This window comes from Cottoperca gobio, chromosome 20, assembly GCF_900634415.1.
Source record: "Cottoperca gobio chromosome 20, fCotGob3.1, whole genome shotgun sequence".
Classification (NCBI taxonomy): Eukaryota; Metazoa; Chordata; class Actinopteri; order Perciformes; family Bovichtidae; genus Cottoperca; species Cottoperca gobio.
The window spans coordinates 4130180-4158178 of NC_041374.1; the positions used below are offsets into that span (position 1 = coordinate 4130180).

Here is a 27999-nt window from a genome sequence, read left to right on the forward strand (position 1 = left end):
AGAGAAATTAAGATGCAACTACGAAATTAATGTTATGCTTTACTTGAGCAATTCCATTTCATGTTACTTTAGGCCTATTGTACTTTTTACTCCACTACATTTTATAAATACATTTAGTGACAATTACTTTACACATTAAGATTATTGATACAAAACAAATGACATAAAACATACATGTATTTTCATAGTATTTTGATGCTAATACTTTTGTACCATTGTGAATGCAGGACATGTACTTATAAAATAGTATTTCTACACCGTGTTATTGCCACGATTACATAAATAAAAGATCTGAGTATTCGTTCATCACTGTAAACATACGTATTTAAAGTGGAAATAATTCATATTCTTTAATACTAGACGGATGGACCAAAAAACAACAAGACAATTTTCACAAGAGAAATAATTTATTCCTCAAAACCCATGAGGCATCATTCAAAATAATAACATTACGAAGGCAAAAATTACATAGCGGGGTTCTTTAAGGCACAGGATCGATAACAAGTAAAGTATTTAAAACCTCCAACAGTTATGACTGCATGGCAAAACATGTACAAGCCTTACGACATAGCTGTGCCATCTTAACAACACGTTCTGCCAGCCCTGCTCATAAAAATACAATAACTGTCGTCTCTGCTCATATTATTCAATTTGGTTTGAACATCGATCAAACCCTTATTCAAGTATCCTTCATATTATACAGCACCTGTTCATAGCCCTAAAACGCCCCTACGTCTTCAGTAACATCCAATATTGCACAAAGTCCTCTTAAAATATACAGTGCAATCATTTTTGTTCTTTGCATATGTGCATTCCATGTTAATAATCAAGCATAAATAACAATAAGAGGTAAACAATCAAATAACACTGCATGACAAAAAGAAATATCAAAGTCAAGACCGCTACTTAAGCCTACTGTTGTGTTTGTATCTGTTCCTTTGGTAAGAGTTTTCTCACAAGACAAAACAGACTTAGTCACATTTTAACAAATGGGACAGACACTAATAACAATTCTGACAGATTTCAATATCATCTCCCTGAAGGAGATATAATGCCACAAAACCCCCTGCAAAATCGTATATTATCAGCAACTTGATATTTACATAAAACACTGAAAACAGAGACAAGGCAGTTAGTGTGTTTAAACGCATCGCAATATGTTACATATCTTCCATGAATGAAAACATGATAGGAAATGTTTGAAAAACGTTTTGCATGCTGAACTATATGACAAATGTACATGAATACAACATATAGATGTGCCCTCATATTAACAAGATCGCTATATTACAGCAGAGAGGTGGTTTCACTATGTGTAGAGGGAGTCTTGGATATTTCTTATGCCTTGAGACGACACGCCATCGTCACTCAGATCATACCTGCAAGAGAAAATTGTAAAAGAAATATGTATTTCAGCATTTAAATAGGTTATTTATTACCTAAAGAAATCACTCATGGCTACACAGGGTGAAGTTTACCATTGTGTCCATCCTTTTGATATATCATCCCCGCTTAAATCTACCAGCACCTGTGATTTAGCAACAAAAAGCAAAAACAGACGTTATGTTTTTGGAATATCTGGAGTACTTGGCAGTGTCTCTCCTGCTGCAGAATACACACAATAACAGCCACAAGTTACCTTTCCCAAAAACCCTTTGTGTTTGGACAGGATGCTCCCTCCGTTCTTCACCGCTACATCCAGAGTTCTCCTGTGGAGCTCCACCATAGATACACTAAACTCAAACCTGCAAACACACACACACACACACACACATACATTTCCTTCAAACTATTATTTAGAAAATTTAATAAAATAATTCCCCCCTTGATGTGCTTGTTGTGTGTTCATTTGGATCAAGCTCTTAATGTCAATGTGAAACCTAAGAAAGCCTTTAAGCCCTGATCATCGGTTAGGGTAACAATAAAAACACACTGCCAGCTCTCACATTAATATAAGAATGTTATAACTGCAAACATTAAGTCTATTATTAAACCTATAAACTTTCAAGAACTGGGAACATGTGACAGCTCCAGCACACGTCGGACATTTGTAAATACCTTTTTGGATTACAAACATACCGCTGAGACGTTTTAAGCATGACATAGTAATAATTTCTAAACCCACGTTTGATCATAAACAGGGTTAAGGGTCCTCTTCATGGTGCCGGTCTTCCTCCTCCCCGTCCGGCTCTTGTCAGGCAGCAAATAGAGGCGGATGAAGGGATCCGAGCCGTCTTTGGTGAAGGCGATCAAGTTACTGAGGACACAAAGGGCAAAAATTGCTTCACTCACATGTTGCCGGTCACATGTTGTTTAGGTTAATGGTGCCTGTTTATTCTTGAATGTTAGGAGCTGCAGAGGAAGCGAGAGGATGTGCACACGGACGAGAGACTCCTCACAAACGATAATAAATGACAAAGACTTGGGCCAAAAAACTAATTAGCTAGAAAAAGTCCTTGAAAATGAGACCACCTTCAAACAAGTCTACAATATATCTTTCAGATTTAAATGCAGGGTATGATGGCAGCTGTGGAGCTCACCGGCAGGCGTGCACCACCACAATGAGTTTGTTCCTCTGGGAGCTGTGTCGGACAGTCAGTTGGACCTCACCCAGCGGGAACTGGCTGGGTGCCGAGCCACTATAAACACAGCAGAGTAAGTCAGTGTCAGTCCCCGAGACTGCAGGTAAATTATACAGCAGGGATGGATGGATGGTTAGGCAAATAAAATATTCATAAAGATACATATTCAAAAAAGATAGTCAGGATGGCGACTGCAGAATTTAAATGACATCAATTGAAAATCAATAACATCTCTGAAATAAGGAGAGAAAAAGCAAAGTTATTTCAGAAACGGGGAGCAATAGTTGTGCAAATAATGTATCTTATAAAACATTTACTTCTGTAGCTGACGCAGCCTTTGCTGAAGCTCCAAGGTGGCGAAGGGCAGCGAGATGTCAGAGGCCAGGCTGGGCGTGGACTCCTTGTGAGACAGGTGTTTCTGGGAGCTGGACATGCAGGTGCTCAGGTTGGAGATACTGCGGAGAGGGCTGGCAGAGTACGGCTCGCCGTCCCTGTGTTGGAGGGTGAGGGTGGAAGAGTTTATGGGTGGTGGAGGCGTGGGTGGAGGCAGCTGGGAATGTGAGGCAGATCGTCTCTGGGAGGGGGCTTTGGTTGGCAGCGGCACACTGGACTTCCTGACCTGGACGGAGGAGGGCAGGTCTGAGGATACCTGCTTCTCCAGGGACAGGATCTACAGAGAGACAGGAGGACATTACTGGGAATATTAAGTGCTGGAATTACATTTGGTGTACGTTTTAGAATTTCCCTTAAGTTATTTCCCGTCTAAGGTTCTGCAACTCAACCTCAGAATGACAAAAGCAATGTTCTGACATCTTTGAAAAACGTTGTGGCCAGAGTGATTCATCTTTTCTTGTAAAGTGGTCCTAAAAATGCTGATACTGATGAAAACTTTCAGGTATTTCTGAGGTTGTGTGTACAGCCAAATTCTTCTTTATGGAGCTATCTATCTTCTGCTTCCAGAACAGTCAATAACCCTGTACAGCAATTTCCCCGCTTTGGATATCCCTTATGAATCTTGATATGTTGGTTGTGATCCAATACAGGAAAGCTATTTCAGTGCAGGTCAATGTTATTCTCATTTGATCAGATGATGATCACTTTGTTTCAGTGTCATGAAGGGCAATGCAATTTACTGGCGACAGTATCCTGTGATATTAGGCAGTAACTGCAATGATTCGAGTTGGAAACAGAAAGTCAATATTAGAATGATAGTTTCATTTTAAATGGCACCTTTATGAAAGGAGGGAACGTTTGAGTTTAGTGTATCACCGACAGTAGGTGGTGGTCGGCCCTCAGTTTGGAGAAGCACGGAAGCTAACTAATGTTTTTGCAGTGAAAACGGATTTTAGCAACCTTAAAGAAAGGCAGCGATCGACCAGCAGCTCCCATGTTCCGCAAGGTAAAATGACTGTTATTTCCCATGGAGACTGGTGGCTTTGGCGAGATTGGATAGATGGATAGGTCTTTCTTACGTCCCCGTCCAATACAATACAGTACAATGTTTAGCTTTGTGCGGTCACTCCTGTCTGCTTCTCCAAAACTGTAGGTATTACACAATACAGTTTTTATTCATTACAAAGTAGTTCCAATAAAAGCTGGACAGTGTGTTCTGTGGATGTTGATTTTTTTTTATGCTGTACCACAAACTAAATTCCCTTGACCTCCATTGTATCTGCGAAATTTCAAATCTCAAATTGAATCTCACTATCTAGAATGGCCAGATACCGCTAGGGACAAGCAAGAAGCAAATGTATTCATTGGTAATTTGGGTGACGCAACCTTCACCTCTGTGTAGCACTGTGACGTCCCACAAGACATCAAATATATAAGCCTATAACCAATACAGTCTATGCCTATAAACAAGACACCGCCAGGGGTGAGGATGATGACTCTCTGTCTGGGACATCTTCTGGCATTATATCAGGCAAACAGCATATTTAAGAAACCTTTTAGAAAATTCTCGTTTGATTCCAGAACCATTCAGCTGGAAGCATTTCAAAGGTAATATGAGAAGCTTCTGAGCTAGAAGCTTCTCCCCTGAGTGAAATCAATAAGTTGTTAAGAAACCGTGACAGCTAGGTGTAGCAACAGTTATTAAGGGGGAGGGGAGGTCATTATAAGCTGCTAACAGTTCAATAAACACCTTTCAGTTTATTGATGACAATGCTTGCTTTGCCACAACATTAGTTCAAATGTACCCAATCAACCCATTCTGTTTGAATCAGCAGATCTGTCATGAATTACTCCTCCATCACGAACGCATGCAGGACAGTGAGAAGTGTTACAGTCCATCTTTACCCTCAGAGCCATCTTGAGCTTGATGATGGAGCTGGGCCCGGAGTTCTTGAGAGTAAAAGACTGAGTCAGCGTCATGTCCTCCTCCGCCAACAGGCCGCTCAAATGCACCGTCAAGTTACCCAGGGTGCATTTGTGCTTGTCATCTTTTACCTGTGCGTCAAGACAGATTTGCTTTAACACGAGACAGCTACTGCCACCGCTTTGGTGCGTGATCTTTTAAGAGATACATCGGTGAACCTTTTTGAATGAATGGTTGTGCGGCTTTACCTCCAGCTCCAGCTCCTGCCTCCTGGGGTTGTGAACAAAGAATGAGAAACAATCTTCCCACAGAGGCTCCTTGGTCTTGTACCGGATCTTTATGGGCAGACAGGAAGTCGTTAGTTGTTAATTAGGAGACAAAAGAAAGCGGCACATTAAGAACACAATTTATTACATCTGTCACTGGGACCCTCAGTCATCTACATTTGGGTATCTGGTGTGCCGACCAACACACACACTGTGAAAAAAAGACAACTCAGCAGTTTTCTTGTGGGCTGAAAACATGAGATTCAACAAGACATACAGAAGTGTCTCCCCTTTCTATATCAGGCTGATAAGAAATGATAAATGGACTTGAATATAGCGCCTTTCTAGTTCCTTTACACTACATGCCAACTTTTACCCATTCATACAGTGATGGCAGGGCTGCCATGCAAGGTGCCAAACTGCTCATCGTCTAATCTAATGCTCATTCACACACACTCACACACCAATGCTTGTGCCTAAGGGAGCAATTTGGGGTTTAGTATCTTGCCCAAGGACACTTGGACTGGAGGAGCCGGAGTTGGAACAGACGACCCTGCTTTACCTCCGCTTGAGAAGTACCATGGCAAAGGTTCACCGTATTTTTATCACAAGCCAATCAGAGCAGACCCCCCTTTGTCGGGAGGGGGGTTTAAAGATACAGGCACAGAGTGTGGATACAGGTATATTCAGACGGATAGTATGGTATATATATATAGTATATTAAGCTTGTTGACATGTTCTATTAGAAAATAAAAGTATCAACCTAAAATTGAGCATAATATGTTCTTTAACTGAAAATCATATATTGTATTGTTTTGTATATTTTCACACTTTACATAAAGTTCTTTACTTTCTGCAGTTTTACTGAATACATAAAAAGTAGTTTAAATCCTAATTAGCTCTGTTGGTTTGCATCATCTACTCTCAAGTCGCCAGTTTCCCAACAAGACTTTTTTTTATAGTTGTTAATGTACTTAAGCAAATTGTTTTTTTTAAAGGAACAGTGACTAAAAGGTTAAAGTGTCTTTTTAAGCTTCATTGGGTTTTTGTGGATGCCCATATCCATATTGAGTGAGCAGTGGAGGACTCGTAGCTCCTTTCTTACAGACAAGGCCTCTAATTTTAGAACAATAGAGCAGGACAACAATCCTAAACATGGAATACTGTCAGCAAGGTGACCATGGAGTTTTTATAGCCAAGCAGTCAAATGATTCTGACCGGCACAAGTCAGCCACCCTGATTAGACCTCTTCAGGACGCTGTGGCGTGTACAGACTGCGCGTGATTGACATCACTCTCATGTGTGCAGTTGTGATAGGAGCTCATCTGGAAGTGAAAATGAAATGTACTTCTCTCCAATGTTACGTAACAGTTAGTGCACTACTAAGACAAATCAAAAAATTAATTTGAAATAATTCCCTCGTATAGGATCGTAACATTACACACATGTGTTTTTATGTTCAGGGACCTAAAAAAGGATGAATTTATGGAAGTTAATGTTAACTTGCCCCGGAACTTTTGTGTGAAATATAATTACAACTCTGCTCGGAAACTTACCCAAACCTATCACACGCTTGAAGTAAAACTAAAGCCTCAACAATAACTCGGTCCACTTGAGTGCTTCTTCCTCTTCAATAATTTCCATTTTGAACTCAATAAAGAAATTTCCCACGAGAAATATCCGGCGGACGCACTAAATGTCAGCGTAGAAGCTCTTCGGCCGACACTTAAGGTATGTTGGAGGTTATTCCTTACTTAATAAATAATACTTCTTTTCTTGAGAAGCTGCAGGGAAAGACGAATAAAGAATGTGATGGCTGTGTGTGTGTGTGTGTGTGTGTGTGTTAGATTGTGAGATATTCTGCCAAACATTACTTCAGTCTGGATGCTATTGACAACTTGACAACATGACCTCCAGAGCTTTCCTCCTCATAATAAAACGAAGGGATGCTGCAATATAAATAATACCAATGGACTTATATGACTTACCTTGCTCTCAAGGGTTTTGTGTCCCACAGTGAATTGGACATAAGGACTGGGCTCGCTGCTACTCTTCTTTGCAGACTGTTAGAGAATCAGAGAGAGGGGTGTTAGCTGTGACACACAACGCGTGAACGTCGGTAACGGACAAATGTAATTACACGCAAACTCAAACACGAGCTTCTCGAGACTCTGGACCGTGCACACAGTGGTGAAAGAGCCTGTAGTTCAAAAGGGAGGGGACATTACCATATGGTTTTGACAAGCAGGGCTGCAGGCAGACAAGGATACCAAGGAGACCGTCAAGCTTTGTCTCCTCTGCTTTCTAATTTTAGCATGCTCGGTTTCGACAGTTAAGTATTATTCAGTACTCCTTACAGAATAATAATCCCTACATATCTGCCAGCCAGGGGGAAAGTCTTAACTTACTCGTTAACCAGCGTTTTCTCTTGAGGACGGAGCTTAAATTTGAAATCTTTCTCACCAGCATTAGAATTAAGCTGCACATTGTACATTCAGGCTGATTAAGGTCTAAGCATTGAGGTTGTTCATACTGTAAAGCCCTGTCAAACAAATCACATATATATTGCCATTTTGGTGACACGTCTGTAACAATTCAATCACATTTTTTGAATGTCTTCCATCAAAGCTGGTTAAACACTTTTAAGGTGTACGGCACAGTATGTCGAGAAGAGTTGCGCAATCTGCTTCATTTTTGATTGACGCTCACGCTGGTGTGCAACCTGTTGTGTGTGCAACCTGTTGTGTGTGCAACCTGTTGTGTGTGCAACCTGTTGTGTGTGCAACCTGTTGTGTGTGCAACCTGTTGTGTGTGCATTGTCAAAATTACAAACCAAGAAAATGTGGCAATGTTCTCTTAATCTCTATTTGGATTTTAGTGTTGCTAAAAGCTCTCGCTAAGGAAGAATTTGGCTCGGAAAAGAAGCATTTTAGACGTCAAAACAACTTCCCAGTATAAACAAAATGAAGAAAAAAAATGAAAGAAAGCTTCCCATCCTATAAAATATACAGGTCCACATCATGTGGTGGATAAGATGCAACAAAGAGATGCAGAGTGTGTCCCCTCGCTAACAGCTTGACAGCCGGGTAGCGGCAGCGCTGCACTTAGGATGACAAAGAGAGGACTATTGGAAGAAAGCTGTCACACAACGCTGCTGTGAGTTTCACCGTGGACTGATGGGCGTGCCACTGCGTGTTTGACAATGGGAGCTTTGACACTTCCTGGAATTATTTAAGGCAAGGAAAAACTATGCAGCAGTTGATAGAGAAATCAACTGATGCATAGTTATTCCTTGCCTTAAATACGCTGGCCTGACGAGCAGGATGTCCCGCTCCACAGTCCGTACTATGACGTGGGCACGATCAGCTTCTTGATAAGCCGACAGGCTGTTGAAAACCTTTGATCCAATTCACTTCCAAAGCAAGAAGAAGGAGCACATGTAGGAACCATTGGATATGCAGGAGATTGACAATTTCACTTTTAATTTGAATGCTGCAAAAGTGGCCACAGTTTCAATCAACCCTGAATATTGAAGGCACATTGAGAACAGAACACACTGAAATATGTTGAGTGCAGTATTAGACTTCAGCATGCAAGATCACAAGTTAGGAAAGGTAGAAAATGTATCATTACAAGTAGGGAGGAAATAGTCCACAGCACGACAAAGACACACAACAAACAATGCAATCATCCATCTTCATGCGCGTTTTAAAAAATCCTCTTTTTGATAATCATCACAATCACATGACGTTGGATGGTGCACGTGACGTCACAGACGGAGAACACAGATGAGACTCAGGGTGTGATCTGTACATGCAAACCATTTTTCCCACATTACCTTCAGGGCCTTAAAGACTGAGACTTGCTTCAACCCATCATAGGTGAAATCTGACAGGTTGCTCTTTAAGCCACAAGGAGATTTGGGGGACAAAAAAAAATCACACCCACAGTTAGTCCGACGGTAGTGCTTGGGATATGGTTTTAGAGGCACGAGGAAAAAACCCAGAAAAAAACATGTTGAAATGTGCGGAAACATGAGCGATACGGGTGATAAATAAAAAGCAGCTTGATGGCTGATGCTGTTGACACTTCAGGGAGCGAACAATGATAACACAGCTCAGAATAATGAGGGTGTTTCCTTCAGGGGATATTTGGAGGAGCCACTTGGAGACAACTTTCTTTATGCTACAGGCTTTCTGGATCTGTGCAGCTACACTGTAATTGGCTCACTAATGCAGACGAAGATCATTATGAGCTCTACCAGCGGGCTCTTTGTACTGGAGATATCTTATACTACAGCCTTGAACTAAGATTTAGCAGCATCTGACTAACAAGCAGGCACATCGGAGAGCTCTGTTTTGAAGTGTCTGCTTTATGTTAATGGTTATTGGGCACTCCGTGCAGATAACACATGCACCGAGACGCAGGTGTTTTTCAAAGGCTCCTGTTACTTTTCAAGCCACGTCATCGCACACCGCTAATGCTAACGCTAGCAGGATGCAAAACCGAGGGGACTCACAAATATTGTTCTATGCTCTGAAGGATTGCTCTCACAAAAGACTAGACCAGATGCTCTCCTCTCACTTAAGTTCCCACAGCCTAAGCTGCCTGTGAAGACGCTCTTGGGGTGAAGAGGAAAGAGAGTAAAAGAGAAAAAGGTGGAGTTATGGACTGAGATGGCAAAAGGCGTTATTTTGTAATTGTTACAGGTAGGTTTTCAACCACATTTGGTGCAATGAAAGCTTTCAAATCATATTACATTAAATGTCTATTCAGTGTTGATGCTAAATGTGTGTGTGCTGTTTTTGAGAGAGAAAGCCGAGTTCTCCTGCTGCAAAGTCTGTTGTTCTTCTTGCATCAAGCGCCGTCACTTGTCCTGACAGTGATGTAGTTGTTGGCAGGAAAGAACTACATGCTTCTTCAGCTTGTTTTTCTCTGCGGAGCCAGGAGCCATGCTCTAGAGATGAAGCTCAAAAACAGAACTTCCTTGTTTTCTTCGCTTGTATTGTCATGTTTCCAACAGTGAAAATGGCATGCATGTGCAAAACATGAATGAAGAGGATGTTTAAGACGATGATACATTTTAAAGTGTTTTGGCTGACTCGTATTTATTGATGCATCAACACTGATTGGACGTCCACATAAAAAGGTGCTAAATTGTCCCTTTATTAAATGTACAAGGGTCCTGAGAAGCAGAGGTTTGGGAGATTGGAGGTTCTCATCTGACAACAGCCACAAAAACATTGACATACGACAGAGTCGCTGAGCCGCATTGACTTGATCATAAAAACAAAAAAAACATATCGACCTGTTTAGAGCTGGAAGCTACATTCATAATAATCAGTTTGTAGCGGCAAAGATAATGAGCAACACTAATAAAACAACCTGCCCCGGTTGTTCGGTTCTCCCGGAGCACAGAGCGCACTGAAAACCAAATTCCAAAGAACATGGAGAGCAAACAGATGAAGTCACTCAAGCTTTAAACTTAAGGTAACAGTAATCCATATTTAAACAAGTGTACTACACTGGTAATTCTTACTAAACTGGTTCAGAGTGTGTGTGTGTGTGTGTGTGTTTGGAGTGGAGAACTATAAGCCTAATGTGTCACAGTTTCTGTTCCTTTAAGGCTTGCTCGCCTAGTTGTAGCTGTGTCTCAATTAAGGGGCTGCAGCCTTCGGAGGCTTCATTTGTAGACCGATAACGTCACAGCGGCCGCGACAGGGGTGTCCCATTTCAGCAACTCCTTCAAATGCAGCCGACAATGTAGACCACTCGGTTCAGCCCCTGAATTGAGACACAGCAAGAGTAGTCACTCACCTGCTAGTCACGACTCCTCTGCAGCTCTCCTGACTTTCCCTGCTGCAAACAATTAAGACTAGTTGGTATTTAAGCCTCCTCTGGCCTCCACTCCACAGCGCTCTTCCCTAAACAGATCTCTCGTTGCCGACCCTGCCTGCCCCTGACCTGCCTGCTTTGCCTGTTTCCTGACCCAGCCTGTTTTGGACCTGCCTCCCTCGTTTCCCGTCCCTCTGCCCGGCTCGGCTATAACCTGCTCCTGACTACAAAACAAAATCATTACCAATTATCCTTGGTTTCCTGTGTGCTGCACTCGAGGCCATCATCAACTTGTTGTGACATAATGCAATGTAATTCACCATTATAGCATGAGAACAATAGCACTGCCATCATCAAAATAAAGGGAACATCGCAGTATCTTACAGGCAGGTTCTTTGCTGAGTCCAGATACACCACCAGCAGTGCTGACGATAGTCCATCATTGGCCAGGCTCCTGTCTGCACGCACGCTTCGCAGCACCTGATTGGACAGGAAAGACAGAAAAGGAAGTCACCACAGAGAAAAGATGACGGACAATATTTGCTCTGTCAAAGCAAGAACGTTTTTCACTGTTGTACCTTGTCCAACTTCTCAGGAGTGGAGAGCAGAGACAGCCACTCCAGTTTTAAGTGGAGTTTCCCAGTGGGAGTTTCTTCCAGATCAAACCACTGCGACGGTGTTACAAAGCATAAAGAAGTCATTGGGTTAAGTCACTGAAGAGACCAAAACTTTGGAACTATTCCTTTTAGGACGTATAACTCTAAACACAATCTTATTCACGAGTGCTAAAGTGTTTTACCTCATCAACTTTCTGTTCTTTGTGCAGCTCAGTCAAGTCGATCATCAGGCTGAGAGTAATGACAAATAATTACTGGGATTGGCACGGCGAAGAGTAAGCAGAGAAATCACACCAATTAATCTGCGCAGAGGAGGTCCAGTGATCGATTGGCTGCGGTGTGCTGTCAGCGCTGGGTGTAGTGTTACAGCCTTAAGGTAAAAATCAATTGCCCTTGCCCTTTGGCTCGGTATGGTGGGATAACACCTCTCCTTTACTCTAACTGATGTCTGTCTGCTAGCACAGATACTTTCATCACACCTTCCTCTCAACACAGTGTTCAGGACACGATATGTAAAGCCGTACCATCCTGAGCTTGTCTAATTATACAGTAGATGGTATATAACAAAAGCTGAGGTACAAAGAGACCTTATGAAGTATGTGTGATGGCAGGAAACGAGAGCAACTCACCTTCCCAGGAAATCGTCTTTGTCAGGATCCTCGTCAAAGAGCTCAATCTCGAGGTGTTGACCGGAGTGCTCGTACACCAAAGCCTGAAGAAGACGAGGACACATTGATGCTTGCGTGTTGGTTGGGAGAACACACTCGTTTTCATTGTTAACAAACTACGTTATAAACGCTGCCAAGCTCGTCACCTCGTAAACTTCGTTCCATTTGGGATGGAGGCTCTCCTTCACCGCCTTGCTCTGGAACAGTTGGTTGCCGATCTGCAGGACGCCGTACGGGTCAGACTTGCCCTTGATCAGCCCTCCCAGAAATGTATCCTTCCCTTCCAGATCCTGAGCCTCCAAGAAGTGAATCCTCAGGACTCCCTGCGGCGACATGCAGAGCAGTGTTAAGAGGAGCAACTCTTCTGACACTTGGAGGCCACAGTGGAGTCTGAGTGGATAGGATGTGATTATTATATTATATTATATTTATGATTACCTACTGGGAGGCGACGCAAGAGACAACTTTAGCTCAGGGTTAGGTAGAAACAATATATTTCTTGTATGACATGATGAATAATGAATTATAACTACTTGATGTTACCACAGAAAGAACCGTAGAGCAGACATCACACAGACCCCATGAGCTTGGAATATCAAGCACTTCCAGCTACTAAACATGAATTCCCTGATGAAGCAGTGAGCTTACGAACCAACCCAGTTAGAAGAGGCATATTGAACCACCTGTTTTAATTGCTTTTGATTAAACTTCATTAGTACCTTTGGCATGGGAAAGCGCAGCTTGGCCAGTTCCACGTCCCCGACCAGTGGGATGGTGATACGATTGGGTAAAACCAGATAGCTGTAGATAATGTCTTGAATCAGATTGTCAGAGAAGCCACTGTAAAGAGGGAGGGTTGAGAAAAGGGAGGAAAGGAAAACAAACAGAATGAAGCAATGCATTATTTAATAGACAGCAAGGGTGCCCTTGGGTTATAAATATCCTGCTTTAATCTCAGCTTAGTATTGTGCATTTCTATATTACACGCGAGAAGATAGAAGGAAAATTGGAGAAAGTTCAAGCATGTTAGTGCCGCTCGCCAACAAGCCTGTGAATGTCTCTCTGACACACTAATGATTCGACGCAACAGTGACAGCGAGGGCAGAGGACGCCATTACCGCCGGGCTTCTCCGTTACTCATTTAGCTGCCGTGACACAGCTGGAAAAATGTGCAAACACGGCTGTAAAAAACAAAATGGAATTACAGTGAAAATTCATCATCTGGTGTTATTGCTCAGGCTGTCCTTTGAAGAAGAACTGTTGTGATTACGGCACAGCTGTCCATATCTCACAATTTGGATATCCTAATTAAATGGGTCGCGTAAACTTGAAGTGATCCTGAAATTGTCTCTGGACTCTGAGAACACGCCGGCTAAATCTACGGGGAGCGCTTAAGAGATACACAGCTATGACAGCTGACAGGTAGCCTAATCATTTGGACATTTATTAATGCACAGGGTCTGATGGACCTATCCCATGTGCTATCTAGTTGCCCCCCAGTGTAGCGACTTACAGTAGCTAGGTGAAAGAATGCATGTAATTGGTGTTATAAATGTAGGTGTAAGCTAGGTGTTGTGTTGAATTAGCCCCGAGAGATTCATAAAGAACTTGTTCAAGATAATACAGTCAAATGTGTGAATCCAATGCTCGGGGATTTATAATGTATGTCTTATAAATGCCTTGCAATTCATTCGTGCCATAAAGATAACTTAATTGTAATGGGTAAATTAATTCTATAGACAAGTGACAATTGTCTGAGGCTCCTTCAATTGTCCTGTAAACCCAGTTGAAGTTCCTTTAAAGACAGAAACCTCCTTTGCTACTTCGAAACAGCACTAAAGCAGCACGGACACCATCTGCTACGACAGAAACCGAAATGAAACAAACTCAATTAAGCATCTGTGTTTGTGTCTGCAGTCAGGAGAAATAATTGATTTGATCAATCCTCAGCTTATTTTCCAATAATACGGCGGGCTACAGTTTCTTCTCTGTGAGCCGATTAGAGACATTATGATTCTACGGTGGGGGGGGGGACGGAGCTTTTCTACAGCAGAGAGCTGAGGGTGTAAAGGGATTCCTGCTGCATCAGCGCTTATTGCTGCATCTTTGTTGCCCCCCCTGGCGTAAACACTGGAACTCCCCACACACCTGCTTCAGTGTGCATGCAAAGAAAGAAAAGTGGGACCATTTATTCATTCATTTTAGGACAAGAGTGCTGACTGCAGACTCATATTGTGTAATCTAAAATGTCCCACTGGATGGATTGGCACATTTCTACAGACGTTCATAGTTCCTAGAAGATGAATTTGAATGTTTTTGGTTCAGACGTTCATGATGAATCGTAATAACTTTGGGGATCTCATCTAGTGCAATCATCAGTTCAAAATGTTATTTGTCAAATACATTGGTTTAAACTAAAGACATTCCCATCAGCCTCAGCTGTACTTAATGTTAAGTGCTAATGATGAACTGTTAGTATGCAGTGCATTACATTGCAGTTCATTTAGCTGACGCTTTTGTCCAAAGAGACTTAAAATAAGTGATGTAAGCATACATGACAATAAGTATGCTAACACGCTCACCAAATATGGTGAACATGGTAAACGTAGAGTGCTGCAGGGACGTCGTATCTTTGTAGGCCAACCCGGAAGTTAGCATCGAAGGGAATTTTCCATTAGATTTTCTATTATTGCGATAAATATTATTGCAGACAAACGTTTATGATACATGTTTTGTTCATATAATCTTCACAAATGAAGAAAGCTAACGTTAGGCTATGTAAATGAACTACACCACGGTCCCATGGCTTCGCGTCACCACCGCTAAGCTAACGCTAGTGTTCAGCGTTAGCATTAGCATTTCTGCTGTGCCTGAGATCAGCCTGACAGAGGCAGCAAGCGTGGCTGTTGACTCTTGGTCTTGTTTTGATTCCGGATTTCAAAACCAACTCAACACCTATGACACATTATAACATGTAAACAAGTAAGACATGTGTTGCAATGGTAATAACAGGGTTTAGGAGAGAGCCTTCGAGTAGGCAGCTGATGCTGTCTGTCTGCTGCTGCATTCAAGGAACTCTGTCTCTGCAGCTTTGATTTCACCATGTGGGCCTCTCTTTCAGCAGCTACCCCTCTTTTCTCTGCACGTGCTCCCTCCCCCCCCCCCCCCTCTCCAGGATCAACACACCCACAGGCACATGTGATGGCACAAGCTGCATGGATCCATTTCACCCCCACGAAGGAATCAACAGAAGAGCTGACGTAGGCCTGTGCCAACATGTCTGTCCACACTAGCAGGGGATATGACAAGCCGCTGTAATCCCGTAAAATCACATGCAGCCTGCCATGCGCGTGACACTTTATTTAGGGTGTAAATAATGTATAAGACAACAGTGAGTAATTGTGTTGAGTCCTACAAGCATCTTTTAATCGACTCTCATTTACTGTCTGCTCAGCCCACACAACTACCCGAGGGGAAGAGACACTTCATATAAACAAGAATGAGAAAACAGGCCACGAGCACCACATCTCCGTATCCGACGTGTTATAGCCCAGTTAAATCATTTAACTCTTTATCTGGTTATTCCCAGTATGTGTGCGCGCGTCTGAACGTCACGCATGTCACACAAATTTAAAGAAATACATCTCAGTGTTTGCTGGGGAAACACAAGTTGAACTATATCAGGAAAAGAACATTAGCAGAAAAATACTTTCAGTACCAGACAGGACAGACTCCAGTGAGAGTACAGCGTACAGTATGTTTCAATATCTGGGTGCATAATATAACTATACAAGTGATTAGTGGCATGAAAAAAACGAGGCATGTGTCCAGTTTCCTGAAACCAATCACCTGTTCTAAAGCTCTTTGAACGTCTACTCCTATTTCTCTCACAGACATTTATTGATAACAAAGAAAAACCAGTTTGAGCGACTTACTTCAGTCCAGGAATGTCAAGAATATTGGTGAGGCCAGTCCAGTGTATGTCCAGAAGCTAAAAGAAGAAGGACAAGAGAAGATATAAGTTGAGCAGAAAGTATAAATGACTTTAAATTGATCCAAAGCTTTAACCTCACTGTTTCCATTTAAGAGTCCTACACAAGTAATAATGTAAATCTATATTGTTATCGTTTTAATTATCTAAGAAAAATGTGAAACATTTCCTGGACCTCGCTTATTTAAGCCTATTTGTTTTTACCATCTAAGTTCACTTTGCCTGTGATTCTAAGTGGATTCTGTAAGAACAATTAGAGTATGAGTCACTAACAACAGGCCAGAAATCACATATCCTGGATACAAAAACACCTGAGTAAAATATTTATTAAAGCAGCAGCAGACCTCCGGGGTCTCATTAAGGTTCAGGGTATAATGAGATCAGAGACGTGTCCTTTTACATGGCTGAAAGTACATGTTTCTATTTATAGTAGCGTTCAAGAGTCAAAACTGATACAATAAACCCCCGATTTCCATTCACTCACATTCAGGTATGTCAAAATTGGAGATTGGAAGAGACAGCAGAAGAAAGTCAATCAAAGAGAGTGGGGATGGCATTTGCGGAGACCTCGCCTCTCAGCGAGCTTTGATCTGTTTCTGCCTTCAAGCTGAAACAGATTTCTTAATGAGTCCTTCCCACCCTACTTTCCTGCCCAAGTTGCTTATACTGCAGCAGATGCACTGACGCTGCAGGGGAGAGGGGAGCACTGCAGCGGTGTGATGATGTGGTAGAGGTGTCTGAGTGTTGTGGGAAGCTGGTATGAAAATGACATCTGTGGAGCAGTGGAAAGACTCTTGCTGTGTACAAGGATGTACTGTTCCCTGTCTTAATGCGAAGCTAAGCTCCTGTGTGCAGCTTCATATTTAGTGTAGAGAGTGGTATCACACTTTTCATCTAACTCAGTAATAAAGCAAATAGAGGAATGTCAAACTATTTTCTAAAAAAGAATCTCCATTGTACTCTTCTAGCACAAGTCACAAGCCAGTCAATACCGTAATACTTTTGTCCCCTCAATGACTTATTTTTTTACATTTTGTCACGTTGTTGCAGCAGAGCACTTAAAACTGGAGCAGCTGTCTCTGCAAAAATATTTTTAAATGTTTAAATGTTTTGTTCTTATCTACAGTAAAACAGGAGAACAGCAGGGTATCTTTAAATTGCTGCAACCTGCAAATGTTGGGTATTTATTTTAGGATTAATCAATTATTAAAATAGTCATCGGTTTATTTTCGATTGACTAAAATATTTAGTGAAATTCCTTTCCATTGTTGGACATTTTGCAGCATAAGAATGAATTGAATAACGAACAAATAGATCAATATCAACACAACACTCGATGTAAAGACTCATGTGTTCACAATATAAGCAGTCACACTATATATCATGCACTGCTTATTTAAAGTGTAGGGCCGCTCAGCTTCCAGGTCTCGCAGCAGAATGTGCTGCATCTTTTTATTTACACTGCACTCGCAGTCACGCGTTCGTGCCATCGCACAGACCCGCCGTGGCCAAGACCTCTTATGGTCTGGTATGTTTCTATTTCATTTGGCACTCGTGGTCAGACCTTGTACGGCACTTTGAGAGAATGGAAGGTGACTTATTTGGATTCCAGGGTACACAATGTCGACACATTTTGCTCACAGGAAATTACTTTTCAAATTTCTTCTCCGGTATAACAAAGTTAATGTTCCTCTAGACGCAGGAAGAAGATTGAGATGCATAAGTGTGTGTGAACGTGTGTGTGTGTGTGTGTGTGTGTGTGTGTGTACATGTGGGTCTTCATGAAGACTCACTGAGTACAGCTGCTGCCTTCTCCCTTCAGCCTCCAACAGTAATATCTCCACCTTGAGCTTTAGCTGAGTGCCTGGGGTAGAGAAATCTGCCAAAGTAGGGCTGGCTTGATCTGCTGCTATTTAAAGCTCTGCTATAGTTCCACTGGGTCCTCCCGTTTGGTATAAATCGGCCGAACATTTTTAAGCTGCGCTGCTCTGGGTTAGACGGGGAGATAGATGCAATGTGCACCGCAAGATATTCGATATGCAAACAACTAGCAATGTATAACGGCGATCATAAAAAGTGATTTAAATCATTGAAGAGTGTTGCAGCTGCAGGAGCGCGGACGCCTGCGAAGGATACAGGAAGTTAGGGCAGTTAAAGGAAAGTGATAATGCTGCGATTCAGCTGTGATTTGACTTATATAATAAACATTTTAAGGCCAATTTGCATGCATTATTTCTGACCGAAAGTGGCAAACAAAGCAGAAAACCAAAGAGGGGTGAAGTTTTATGAGAATATAAAACGCAGGAGAACCAAAGTGGGGTATAAAGGGTATCCAGGACATTTTGTAATATGCATAGAAATGGGGCCAACGTAATGAGATACCTTTTTTTGTTTCTCAACATCACAAATCCCAGTCAACATAGCTTTTAATCTAATCCTATTGTATTTATTCAGACTGCGACGTCGTTATAACTCCCACTGCTGCTCGATAAACAGGTTTAATTGTATGAACTAGCGTCATCTTCTCAGCGTCTCCACTTACTGGTTTCTTGAGAAAGAAAATAGACAGAGCTCCGATAAGAGGCAAATCACCCAGCAACGGCTCCATCACCACTCTCAACACGCCGTGGATCTGTGGAAACACACAGGAGGAATATATTGACACACACACACACACACACACAGGGATAGCTAAAAGGGAACTCACACCCTTCACATTGCTCCGCAGTGTAGCACATGACAAGTAGGAAACTCGATCGCAGCCTGAGTTCACGCCTGACCCGCGTCACCCTCCACCTTCTCCATAACATAATATGGCAATTACAAGGATTATGGTATTGGAAGTGCTTTACGAGTGTCACGTGGACACCACATAGCTGCTCTAATCCACACGGGAGAACAAAGGATGTTTAAATTCTAGCACCAATATATTTGTTTTGGGGCTATATTTGTATTTTCGGGATGGATGGAAATATAATCTTAAGTGAGACTGCAGTTACGCAAACCCACGACAAGGACTGATTTATGATATAGATATATATCACTATGATTTATTGTGTTTGTGGTCTCGTGGAGATTACTGATCCATATGAACCTGCATTTATTTCCATCAGTGGAACGTTTCTATGTTCTTTAAAACAAATTAGGTTCAAAGAAAGAAAGAAAGACAAAGAAACAGCAATTACGCTGATACAAATCATCAGTCAAACAAATGTCAATAAGACTCTTAAAAGCAATTCATATGTGACCGACGAATGTTCAATTTGGAGACAATCTTTGGGAATCATCTCCTTAGAAGATGACATATTTATAATTATATCCTTGAATTATTAAGAGGTTGCAAAATGTCATTTGTTTGCAGCTTTAACGGGCGTTTTTAATGTACAGCAGCTGCGGTGAGGAGTGGAACTCCATCGTAGTAGTGAGACCACACGACTGTCAGCGTTGAAGCCCTTCTCCTCACAAAGCCATCAGTAATCTAAGCGTTATCATGGAATAAGACGCACCTGCTGTGTGTAATGTAAACCAGCTCAAGGAGTGGTGGGGACCAATGTATTAGTGGCTGATAATGAGCTGGGGAGCTATGTAGGTCTCACTGAGTTACATAATGGGGGCAGCAGGCAACAAATGTCTCTCAGGGACAGACCTAAGAGCACTCGGTCTCCAAGGAAGCGCACTGATTGTTTTCTCTGCCTGCTTATGTTCCACTGCAGCGAGACAAAAAGGACAAGGACGTACGAGAACAACACGACATCAACATGTCAGGAACTAAAGAGACAAGGGGAGTCTTCTCAGGGCGGGAGATGCAAAGTAATATAATATTTTACAGTCAAATGTACCTTTCAAATATATTATTTTTAGTGTCTCCTTTTGTATTATGATGTTATATTAGGAAGAACATTTCTGCAGTACAAAACTCTTTTCTTTTCTGATTTGTCTTTAGCAAGTTTTCTTCGGAAGTACCTTGGGGAGAAAAATGACTCTTTGGTTGAACTGTTGACAATATTTAGACACACGATGCGGGTGACAAGTAGGCATTGATTTATTCTGAAGGGGTCTTAAGTTAATGAAATCGTACACTTAGGATGAAAAAGTGTTATACGCAGAAATGTAAAGAGATGTCACTGCATAGAAATAATAAGAAATAACGATCTTCGCGAAAAGAGAAAAGCTCCTGTCCTTCAGCATCTCACTTTCATATGCGGTACAAACGCTTCACGTTCCTTTTCTCACAACCACTGTTGATGCCAAGACTCAAGCCGGAGGAAAGGACCTTCGTGAGGATCAGACAAAGAGGGATTTCCTTACCTGGATACTCTTGATGCCGGCTTTGCAGTAGTAGCGTTTGATGTCTACGTCAATCTCTGTGTTGCCAACAAAGCTGAGTGACGAAAACACAAAATATGTATGATAAGAATCCCATACAAGGGTCCCTTCACTTTTTTGGATTGCTGTGACTCCATGTTTTAGTCATTACCTTTGTTGTTTTACATTCAGTAATCACCTCTCTACAGTATGTAGTTTTGTATTGTTAGTGTCAATGTTGCCTTCATTGCTGCATGTTATCCAGCTTCACTGTTTTTAATTGTATCTCTTTCCTATTAACCTCATTGTTTACTGCTCATGCTCCTAACACTACATCGGAGCTAAAGTCACTGATTGTGCGTAAAGAACTTTTCCTACTGTCACATTTAAAGCATTCTGCTCTCTCGTGGTTCGGTTGCAAATGTTGCAGGGGAGTAAAGGAAGAAGAAGGAGCAGCCACACTGAGCTGTTAGATAAAGAGCTGCGGGCGACAGGCCATATATCTGCCACTCCTCAGCGAGGCAACAAACTTTACTCTGCTCTGCCGTTGTGTGGAAAACTAATAGTGCTTTGTGCAGCATGAAATCAGATCCCATTTAAAATAATTATCGATTGACTTTTTATTAAAACAACATTTTGTTTGTTTGGCAGCGCTTTGAACAGACAGATGTTTTTCTGTCTGTTTTCCCGCCTCCCCAATCATGTGACTGAGCCTAGACCGGCCGAGATTTAAGTAATATAAGTGAATCGGTGGAGTAATCAGAAAGAAGCTCTAGAGGTAATACAATAAAATAAAAGAAGAATGATTCAAACAGGGATCTGGCACGCTCACCTGATCTGTAGGTCCATGATGATCTGTCGCTTATCCACATTCTCTGTGTAAACCTTGACCCCGTTGACCCTCAGGGGCTGCAACGCAACAGAAGGAACAACTATGACCACTCCATCAATACTACACCCACCCCTCCGCCCCTCCCAGACCCCCACGCTGTTAGCACAAGGTCGACCCCTCTGCTGACCCCCACACGGAAACTATTTATGAAACAAGCACATGGGTCAGCGACGTGCATGTACAGTATATGTTTGCGCCAGCTGTCCCACCGGCACCTGCTGCCAGTAGTCTGTTTGGCCACTGCTGATTAAACTCGTGTGTCATTCTAAGAACCACGCGGAAACATTAAGAGGAGCTCACTTTGTCTCCCATGTCGATCTTGCTGAAGCAGAAGGTGCTGAGGTGGGCGTTGGACTCCTTCACCGCCGGCTCGATCGTCTCGCGGAACAGCTTCTCCACAAACTGGCAGATATACGGCCACATCTGTTTCACTGTCTGAGGGGATACAGAAAGAGAAGACTAAGACTAAGAAACCACCAGATCCTCCTCCACACCCTCCAAGAACTGGGAGGCTCTGCTCTCTCCCTACTCGAATCCTACCTAAAGGACCGCACCTACAGGGTAGCTTGGAGAGGGGCTCTGTCGGACCCCTTTCAACTCACCACCGGGGTACCTCAGGGCTCCGTTCTGGGGCCTCTCCTTGGCTCTGTCATTCACTCTTACGGTTTCTCCTACCACAGCTACGCAGATGACACTCAACTGATTCTGTCTTTTCCCAGATCTGTAACTAAGGTGGAGGACACGGATCTCGGCTTGTCTGGCTCATATCTCTCGGTGGATGGCCGCACATCACTTGAAACTCAACCTTGACAAGACCGAGCTCCTTTTCCTTCCGGGTAAGGGCTGTCCCATCCAAGACCTTACCATCAACATCGGCACCTCTGTTGTTTCCCCGACTCTGACTGCAAGGAATCTGGGTGTGACGCTGGACAACCAACTGTCCTTCGGTCCCAACATCGCTGCAACAACCTGCTCCTGCAGATGCACTCTGTGCAACATCAGGAGGATACGTCCCCTACTGACTCAGAAGGCGACGCAGGTTCTTGTTCAGGCTCTAGTCATCTCACGCCTTGACTACTGCAACACCCTCCTCGCTGGACTGCCTGCATGTGCCATTTGACCTCTACAGCTGATACAGAATGCAGCAGCCCGACTGGTCTTCAATCTTAAAAATGTTGCTCTTTTCCATCATATAATTATTCTACACGGCATGTACATGCATGTGCTGTAAGACTTTATGGGATATTAATGACATTTTACCCTCTTAAGACTGTAGAATCTTGTCAGACTTGCACACGTCAAGAAGGGACACGGGCAAATTAAATGTTGATGTCAGCATTTAGATCAATTTGGTTGTGTGCTCATGAGTGCTTTACAATTTACATCCAGGTCGTTGCCATGGGGATGCACAAGGGTTAATGGATTTCACAGCGCTGCAGAAACAGGGCTGCACGTTAAGTCCAATGTGCTGCAGTGGGTACAGTGTGGCAACATGCACAGCCCCAGTGGGAGGAGGAGAGAGCAGAGGAGCGACAGAAATCCCATTTATTCCAGTTCACAAAAGGTAAATAGGAACGCTTCACTCAAGCAGACTAATTCATGCGACAGCCGCTCAATTCTTTACCTTGTTGAGCCACTCCACTCGCTCCACATCTGGGAAGTGGACCTACAATGGAGAAAAGAGAGCAGATAATCTCTAGTGTGTTGGTTTCAATCATAATGCAACATTTATAAAAAGGCAAGTTCCACGTTCAGTCGACTGATATGAGTTTAAAAAGCTCCCACTTTAGAGAAAATGACTGCACTCAATACGAGATACTAAGGTGAAGAACGAAAATATGTATTATTTAATGTTTGCATTAAATAATATAAGGGCCGACATGTGCAGAGCACTCATCTCTTCCCTTTCAAACCTGTGTCAAATGATTACAGTATGCAACTACAGGAGCAAAGTAAATCCCCTGTTCGTAACAAAAAGCTTTCAAAGCTCACAGACAGCTAGTTTGGAGATTCATTTATTCTCCAATTCCATATCTTAACAAACCTGGTACATTGCTTTAGCAAAAAAAAAAGAGATTACTGCATCATTACAAAAACAGTTCAAAGAGAGGGACTGGGATGTTATTTGTTTTTGATGCATGAGAACATTTGTTGCAGGAGCTTTTTAATATAAGAAGATAAAAGGACAAACAGAGATGAAAAAGAAAACACTCTTCAAGCAAAGGTCATTGAAGATTTTCACCACAACTTTAATTTCTACCTAAATAACACATCGCATTATAATCACCTTTCTGTGTCATCAGTGCAAACCTTAAACCCACATTTCTTCACATTTTCAGCGTGAGCAAAGTCTATTCATGCCATGTCATTTGTCCAATAATACTATCGAATGTACAGGTCAATTAAATTACAAAACAAATCCGAATACCAAGCAATCTCACATTTGCACTCCTCCCCGGATCCCCACAAAACCATTAAGCCCGTGTGACCGAGCTGCAGTTTGACTAATCGTTAACGACCAAAGTAAATCTGGCATTGATTTGACACGAGGTAAAGGTAATGCCCGGGATAAAATCAATATTGTGCACAAAGATTTGCAGCAACACATAATAAATAGACAGATAAACAGCCCTGCCTCTCCAATCGTACTGGATTGAAGGTGTTTGTTCCCCAATCTCAACAATAAGATAAAGTGACGCTTCTGGCTGGAGTGCTGGTGAGATACGACAGGCAGTGCGACAGCTACAAGGAATAGCACTATTCCTTATGGATGCGTCAAAAGTGCTTATCAAGCATTTGTGTCAAAGTGTGGATGAAGCAGTGACAGGAGCAGACGGGGAACAGAAAGTTCTAGTTAATATGAGTCAGGCCGATAGTTTTGTTATGAGGTGGAGAGAATATAATCCTCTGGAAGCGTGGCCTTATTATTACACCTGACACAGTGACCTTAATCACAAAATGTAGGTGAAGTAATGGACGACACACTCGATGGGACTCGTTTCAAGTGCTGGCTGATAAAACAGAAAGCGGGAACACGAACAAAGCATTTTAATTATTCCGCTTGTATTGGTGTAAAGATGAAAAAGTAATTGGTGTTTATGTCTTGAGGGCATAATTAACAGTGTACTTGAAACTAAGAGGTTTGTTCTCGCTGAGCGTCAACCGGAAACAAACTCAAAATATAAACTTTGTTACTTATGAGGCGTCGTATCTATGGCTTGAAGAAATAATACAAGTACCAGTCAGAGATATGGGAGACACAATATATGATTCAGCTGACATGTAGTATTTCCAACTGCTTTCAGACACATAAAGCAAACTCGTACTTACATCTCATAACACACCAGCAAACTGAAATCAGGTTTGTAAAGCGGCACGTTTGGCCTCCTCTTTCTTTAACTACCGCTTGTGTGACATTAGAAAATTGGAAAAATATCTGCACACATGAATTACCACAGACACTGATGTTCTAGGTGGGACATGTGTAATTTCATCATACATCGAACATTACTATGTAATATTTCATGTATGATTAAATTGTAAGATTGATGATGACTTTTCTAATTTTCTCATCATTTTATAATCTTTTTCTAAAGATAAAGGAGAAAGCAATGTCACCTAACGGACGCCAGTGTGTCTGCTCGACATAGTGAGCAAGACACTGTGTAAAGTGTGCTTCCATCTGATATTAAACTAAGAGCCATGTTGTCTCTATAATATAATATATAATAATATTATATTAATATAATAATAGAGTCTCTAAGAGTACAATGGGAGCCAGAGCCTTCAGCTATCAAGCTCCTCTCCAGTGGAACCAGCTTCTACATTTAAGAGTAGGCTAAAGACTTTCCTTTTTGATAAAGCTTATAGTTAGGGCTGGCTCAGGTTTGCCCTGGATCAGCCCCTAGTTATGCTGCTATAGGCTTAGACTGCCGGGGGACACCTCCCTGCTCTCCTCCTTCTCTTCCTCTCTCCTCCCCTCCCTCTCTCTTAAATGTATGTTACTAACTCATCATCTGGGGCATCATCCCCGGAGTGTCTGTCTCTCATGTGGCAGGTTGCCACTGATAAAGTTTACGTCAGGATCATGAATCGTGGACAGCGCCTGCTGCCCTGGTCCTGCTGGACACCGGGAAGCCTTTTTGACATTTTCCTGGATTCATCCAAACTTTCTCTTTTTCAACACATCATTTCTGTCAAATGTTGTATTTGTACTATGTTGTTTATCCTGTACACACGACATCTATTGCATGTCTGTCCGTCCTGGGAGAGGGATCCCTCCTCAGTTGCTCTCTCTGAGGTTTCTTCCATTTTTCCCCCCTTTAATTTTGGGGTTTCTTTTAGGAAGTTTCTCCTTGTGCGATGCGAGGGTCTAAGGACAGAGGGTGTCGTAACCTGTACAGTCTGTAAAGCACACAGAGACAAATGTGTAATTTGTGATATTGGGCTATACAAATAAATGTGATTTGTCCCTTTAGTGTCAGGAGCTGCCACACCAGCCAGCCAATGACTCACCCTGGATGAATACAGCTGAGGATATTAAGTGGAACGAGGAATGATCTTCAGCAGCAGAAGTTTGGGAATGGGAGCACCGCACTAAAGAAGTCCTTTGAGAAAGCATTGTCATGTCTATTAAGACTCACTTCTGCCTCGTAGGGAGAAACTGGCACTAGCCAAGATTTAGGAGCCATAACTGGTGAAAATGCCCCCCCCCCCCCCCCCGATGACAGTGCAGTATAGATGCAGTGATATGTGCTCAGCTTGTCCGTTTGGTGGCATGCTAATCAATTGTTGTAAAGCCCTGGAAGCTATAATGTCATTTCCTGTGATGGAATGCACAGCCTCCCCAGGTGTGAGCGGAGTTACATGTAGTGCTTGACTTGCACTTTCTCCTAGACCACAAACTTAACGCAGTGGATGCTGAGGACATTCATTAATACTGTTTTTCTCTAAGTGGGAAGCTGCTGCTCTACCCCATGAAGCTCCTCCGCCCCCATGTAATAGCCTTGACGTCTCCTTAGCCGTTGTGTCAGCAGATTGTACTCTTTACTGTTCTCCAAACACAAGGCTGCACTGAGCATCACAAACCAGCTGTCACTCTGGGATGAGTCTGGTATGGAAAAGTGTTGGATTTATAGTTTGGTAAGTTAAGAAGCTGAGACTCGAGGCACACATTTAATCTACATTGTTTCCTTAGTGATTTTCAAACTGGAGCCCTGAGACCACCAGGGGGTCCTAAAAAATGGTTTTAGTGAATATATATCTCCCAATTCCACTCCAGTTTCCACTACACAAGATATACAGCGCCTTAATAAATATGAAAGGGCTTGTAACTTGTGTATCTGTTGCAGGAGTCAGCAGGTCGTCTGGAATATGGAATTTAAATTACTGATGCATAAACATTTAGGGAGAGGGAGAGCATTAACTTACACACCCTAAAGAGTTTCCCCTTGATGTTGTTATCCAGCTCCCTCCAGACAGCAGTTAACAACATGGATTGCATGTGATATCTAACAATAGTGTTAAGATAAAGAGTTGCTGTAATAGAGTGAGTTACTGCAAGAGTGATAGCAGTGTGAATCCCAAAATAACAGGGACTCTGTGGGCATGTTTCCCTTACAGCGTGGTGTCTGGTTTACCATTGTACCCTGCTGTATTTAGACTGGGACTCAGTCTAATGTCAGTGCTGGGGGGGACAGCTGCTTCATCATAGCTTTACAGCTCAACTCTGCTCCTCCTGCTCTGGTCAGCTGATTGTTTCTTCCTGGAAACTCAAAAATATTGTACACAAAAATACCACATGCTCTTCAGAGAAACAGCTCAAGTAGGATAAACGACTGTGAGCATCTACTGTATTTCACATTGCGTCTTACCCATGGTGGTAAATCAGAGGTCGAAAGACTCTGCTTGATACTTCTCTCCTCTTGCTCAAAGAAAGCAAGAGCTCGGCTCAGTCTGCTGTGCTTCCCTCCAGTGTTTCTCCTCCACCAGAAAAAGATAACAAGTCCAATCAACAGCCAGCTGAAACTGAACTCAAAATAGCCCAGTGCGTAGATGGGGAAAATGAGAACAAACGTTTTAGCTATGTGGAGCCAGGTCTGGGTCAGCTCGCTGGTCGAAGACACCGGGGTATCATCGGGCATGGTCTCCGCTGAGGGTTGGGGAAAGTTGGCGCTGGGCTGAGCGGGGCTCGGCTCGAGGTGTCCATTCTCCTTAGGTGAATGGGCTCCTCGTACATCTGCCATGCTGTCTCTAGACATGTCTCTGAACTCCAGAGTCCGTCTTCAAAAGTGCGAAATTGCGGATAAGGTTGGGTGACACGGTTCCCATGTGCGAAGAGGTTCCTTTCGGGAGCCTGCTCTCACGTTGGCTCACCTGCACACCAGCCCATTGCCCTGGGAGGAATCGTTGGCATTCACCACTTCAGTTTCCGAAACGACAAACAGCTTGGGAATACATTGGTTAAAATAGGCCACTGAGCCAGTCCGGTCCACAGTTATACTCCCTCTGCTCGACACAGGTTAAA

At 42.6% G+C, this 27999-nt stretch overlaps 1 protein-coding gene across 6 annotated transcripts; it reads right to left on the reverse strand.

Moving 5' to 3' along the window:
• Positions 1-393: 393 nt before the first annotated feature.
• On the reverse strand, positions 394-27994 carry esyt2b (extended synaptotagmin-like protein 2b). 6 transcript variants are annotated; one of them, XM_029457620.1, is made up of 23 exons: positions 27347-27994; positions 23098-23139; positions 21774-21908; positions 21414-21490; positions 20585-20657; positions 18819-18908; positions 16221-16276; positions 13005-13125; positions 12432-12608; positions 12247-12329; positions 11800-11848; positions 11579-11668; positions 11385-11480; positions 9004-9066; positions 7154-7228; positions 5148-5234; positions 4881-5030; positions 2900-3252; positions 2541-2639; positions 2126-2257; positions 1640-1745; positions 1479-1528; positions 394-1379 (listed from the first exon to the last, which is right to left on the reverse strand). In XM_029457620.1, the coding sequence occupies exons 1-23, from the start codon at positions 27731-27733 to the stop codon at positions 1310-1312; spliced, it is 2661 nt and encodes an 886-aa protein (XP_029313480.1). In that variant the 5' UTR covers positions 27734-27994; the 3' UTR covers positions 394-1309. The 6 variants fall into 6 exon arrangements, with proteins under 6 accessions (XP_029313480.1, XP_029313479.1, XP_029313482.1 ...); XM_029457619.1 differs by lacking the exon at positions 9004-9066 and adding an exon at positions 9685-9786; XM_029457622.1 differs by lacking the exon at positions 9004-9066 and adding an exon at positions 9685-9786 and having other exon boundaries at positions 27113-27483.
• Positions 27995-27999: the final 5 nt, after the last annotated feature.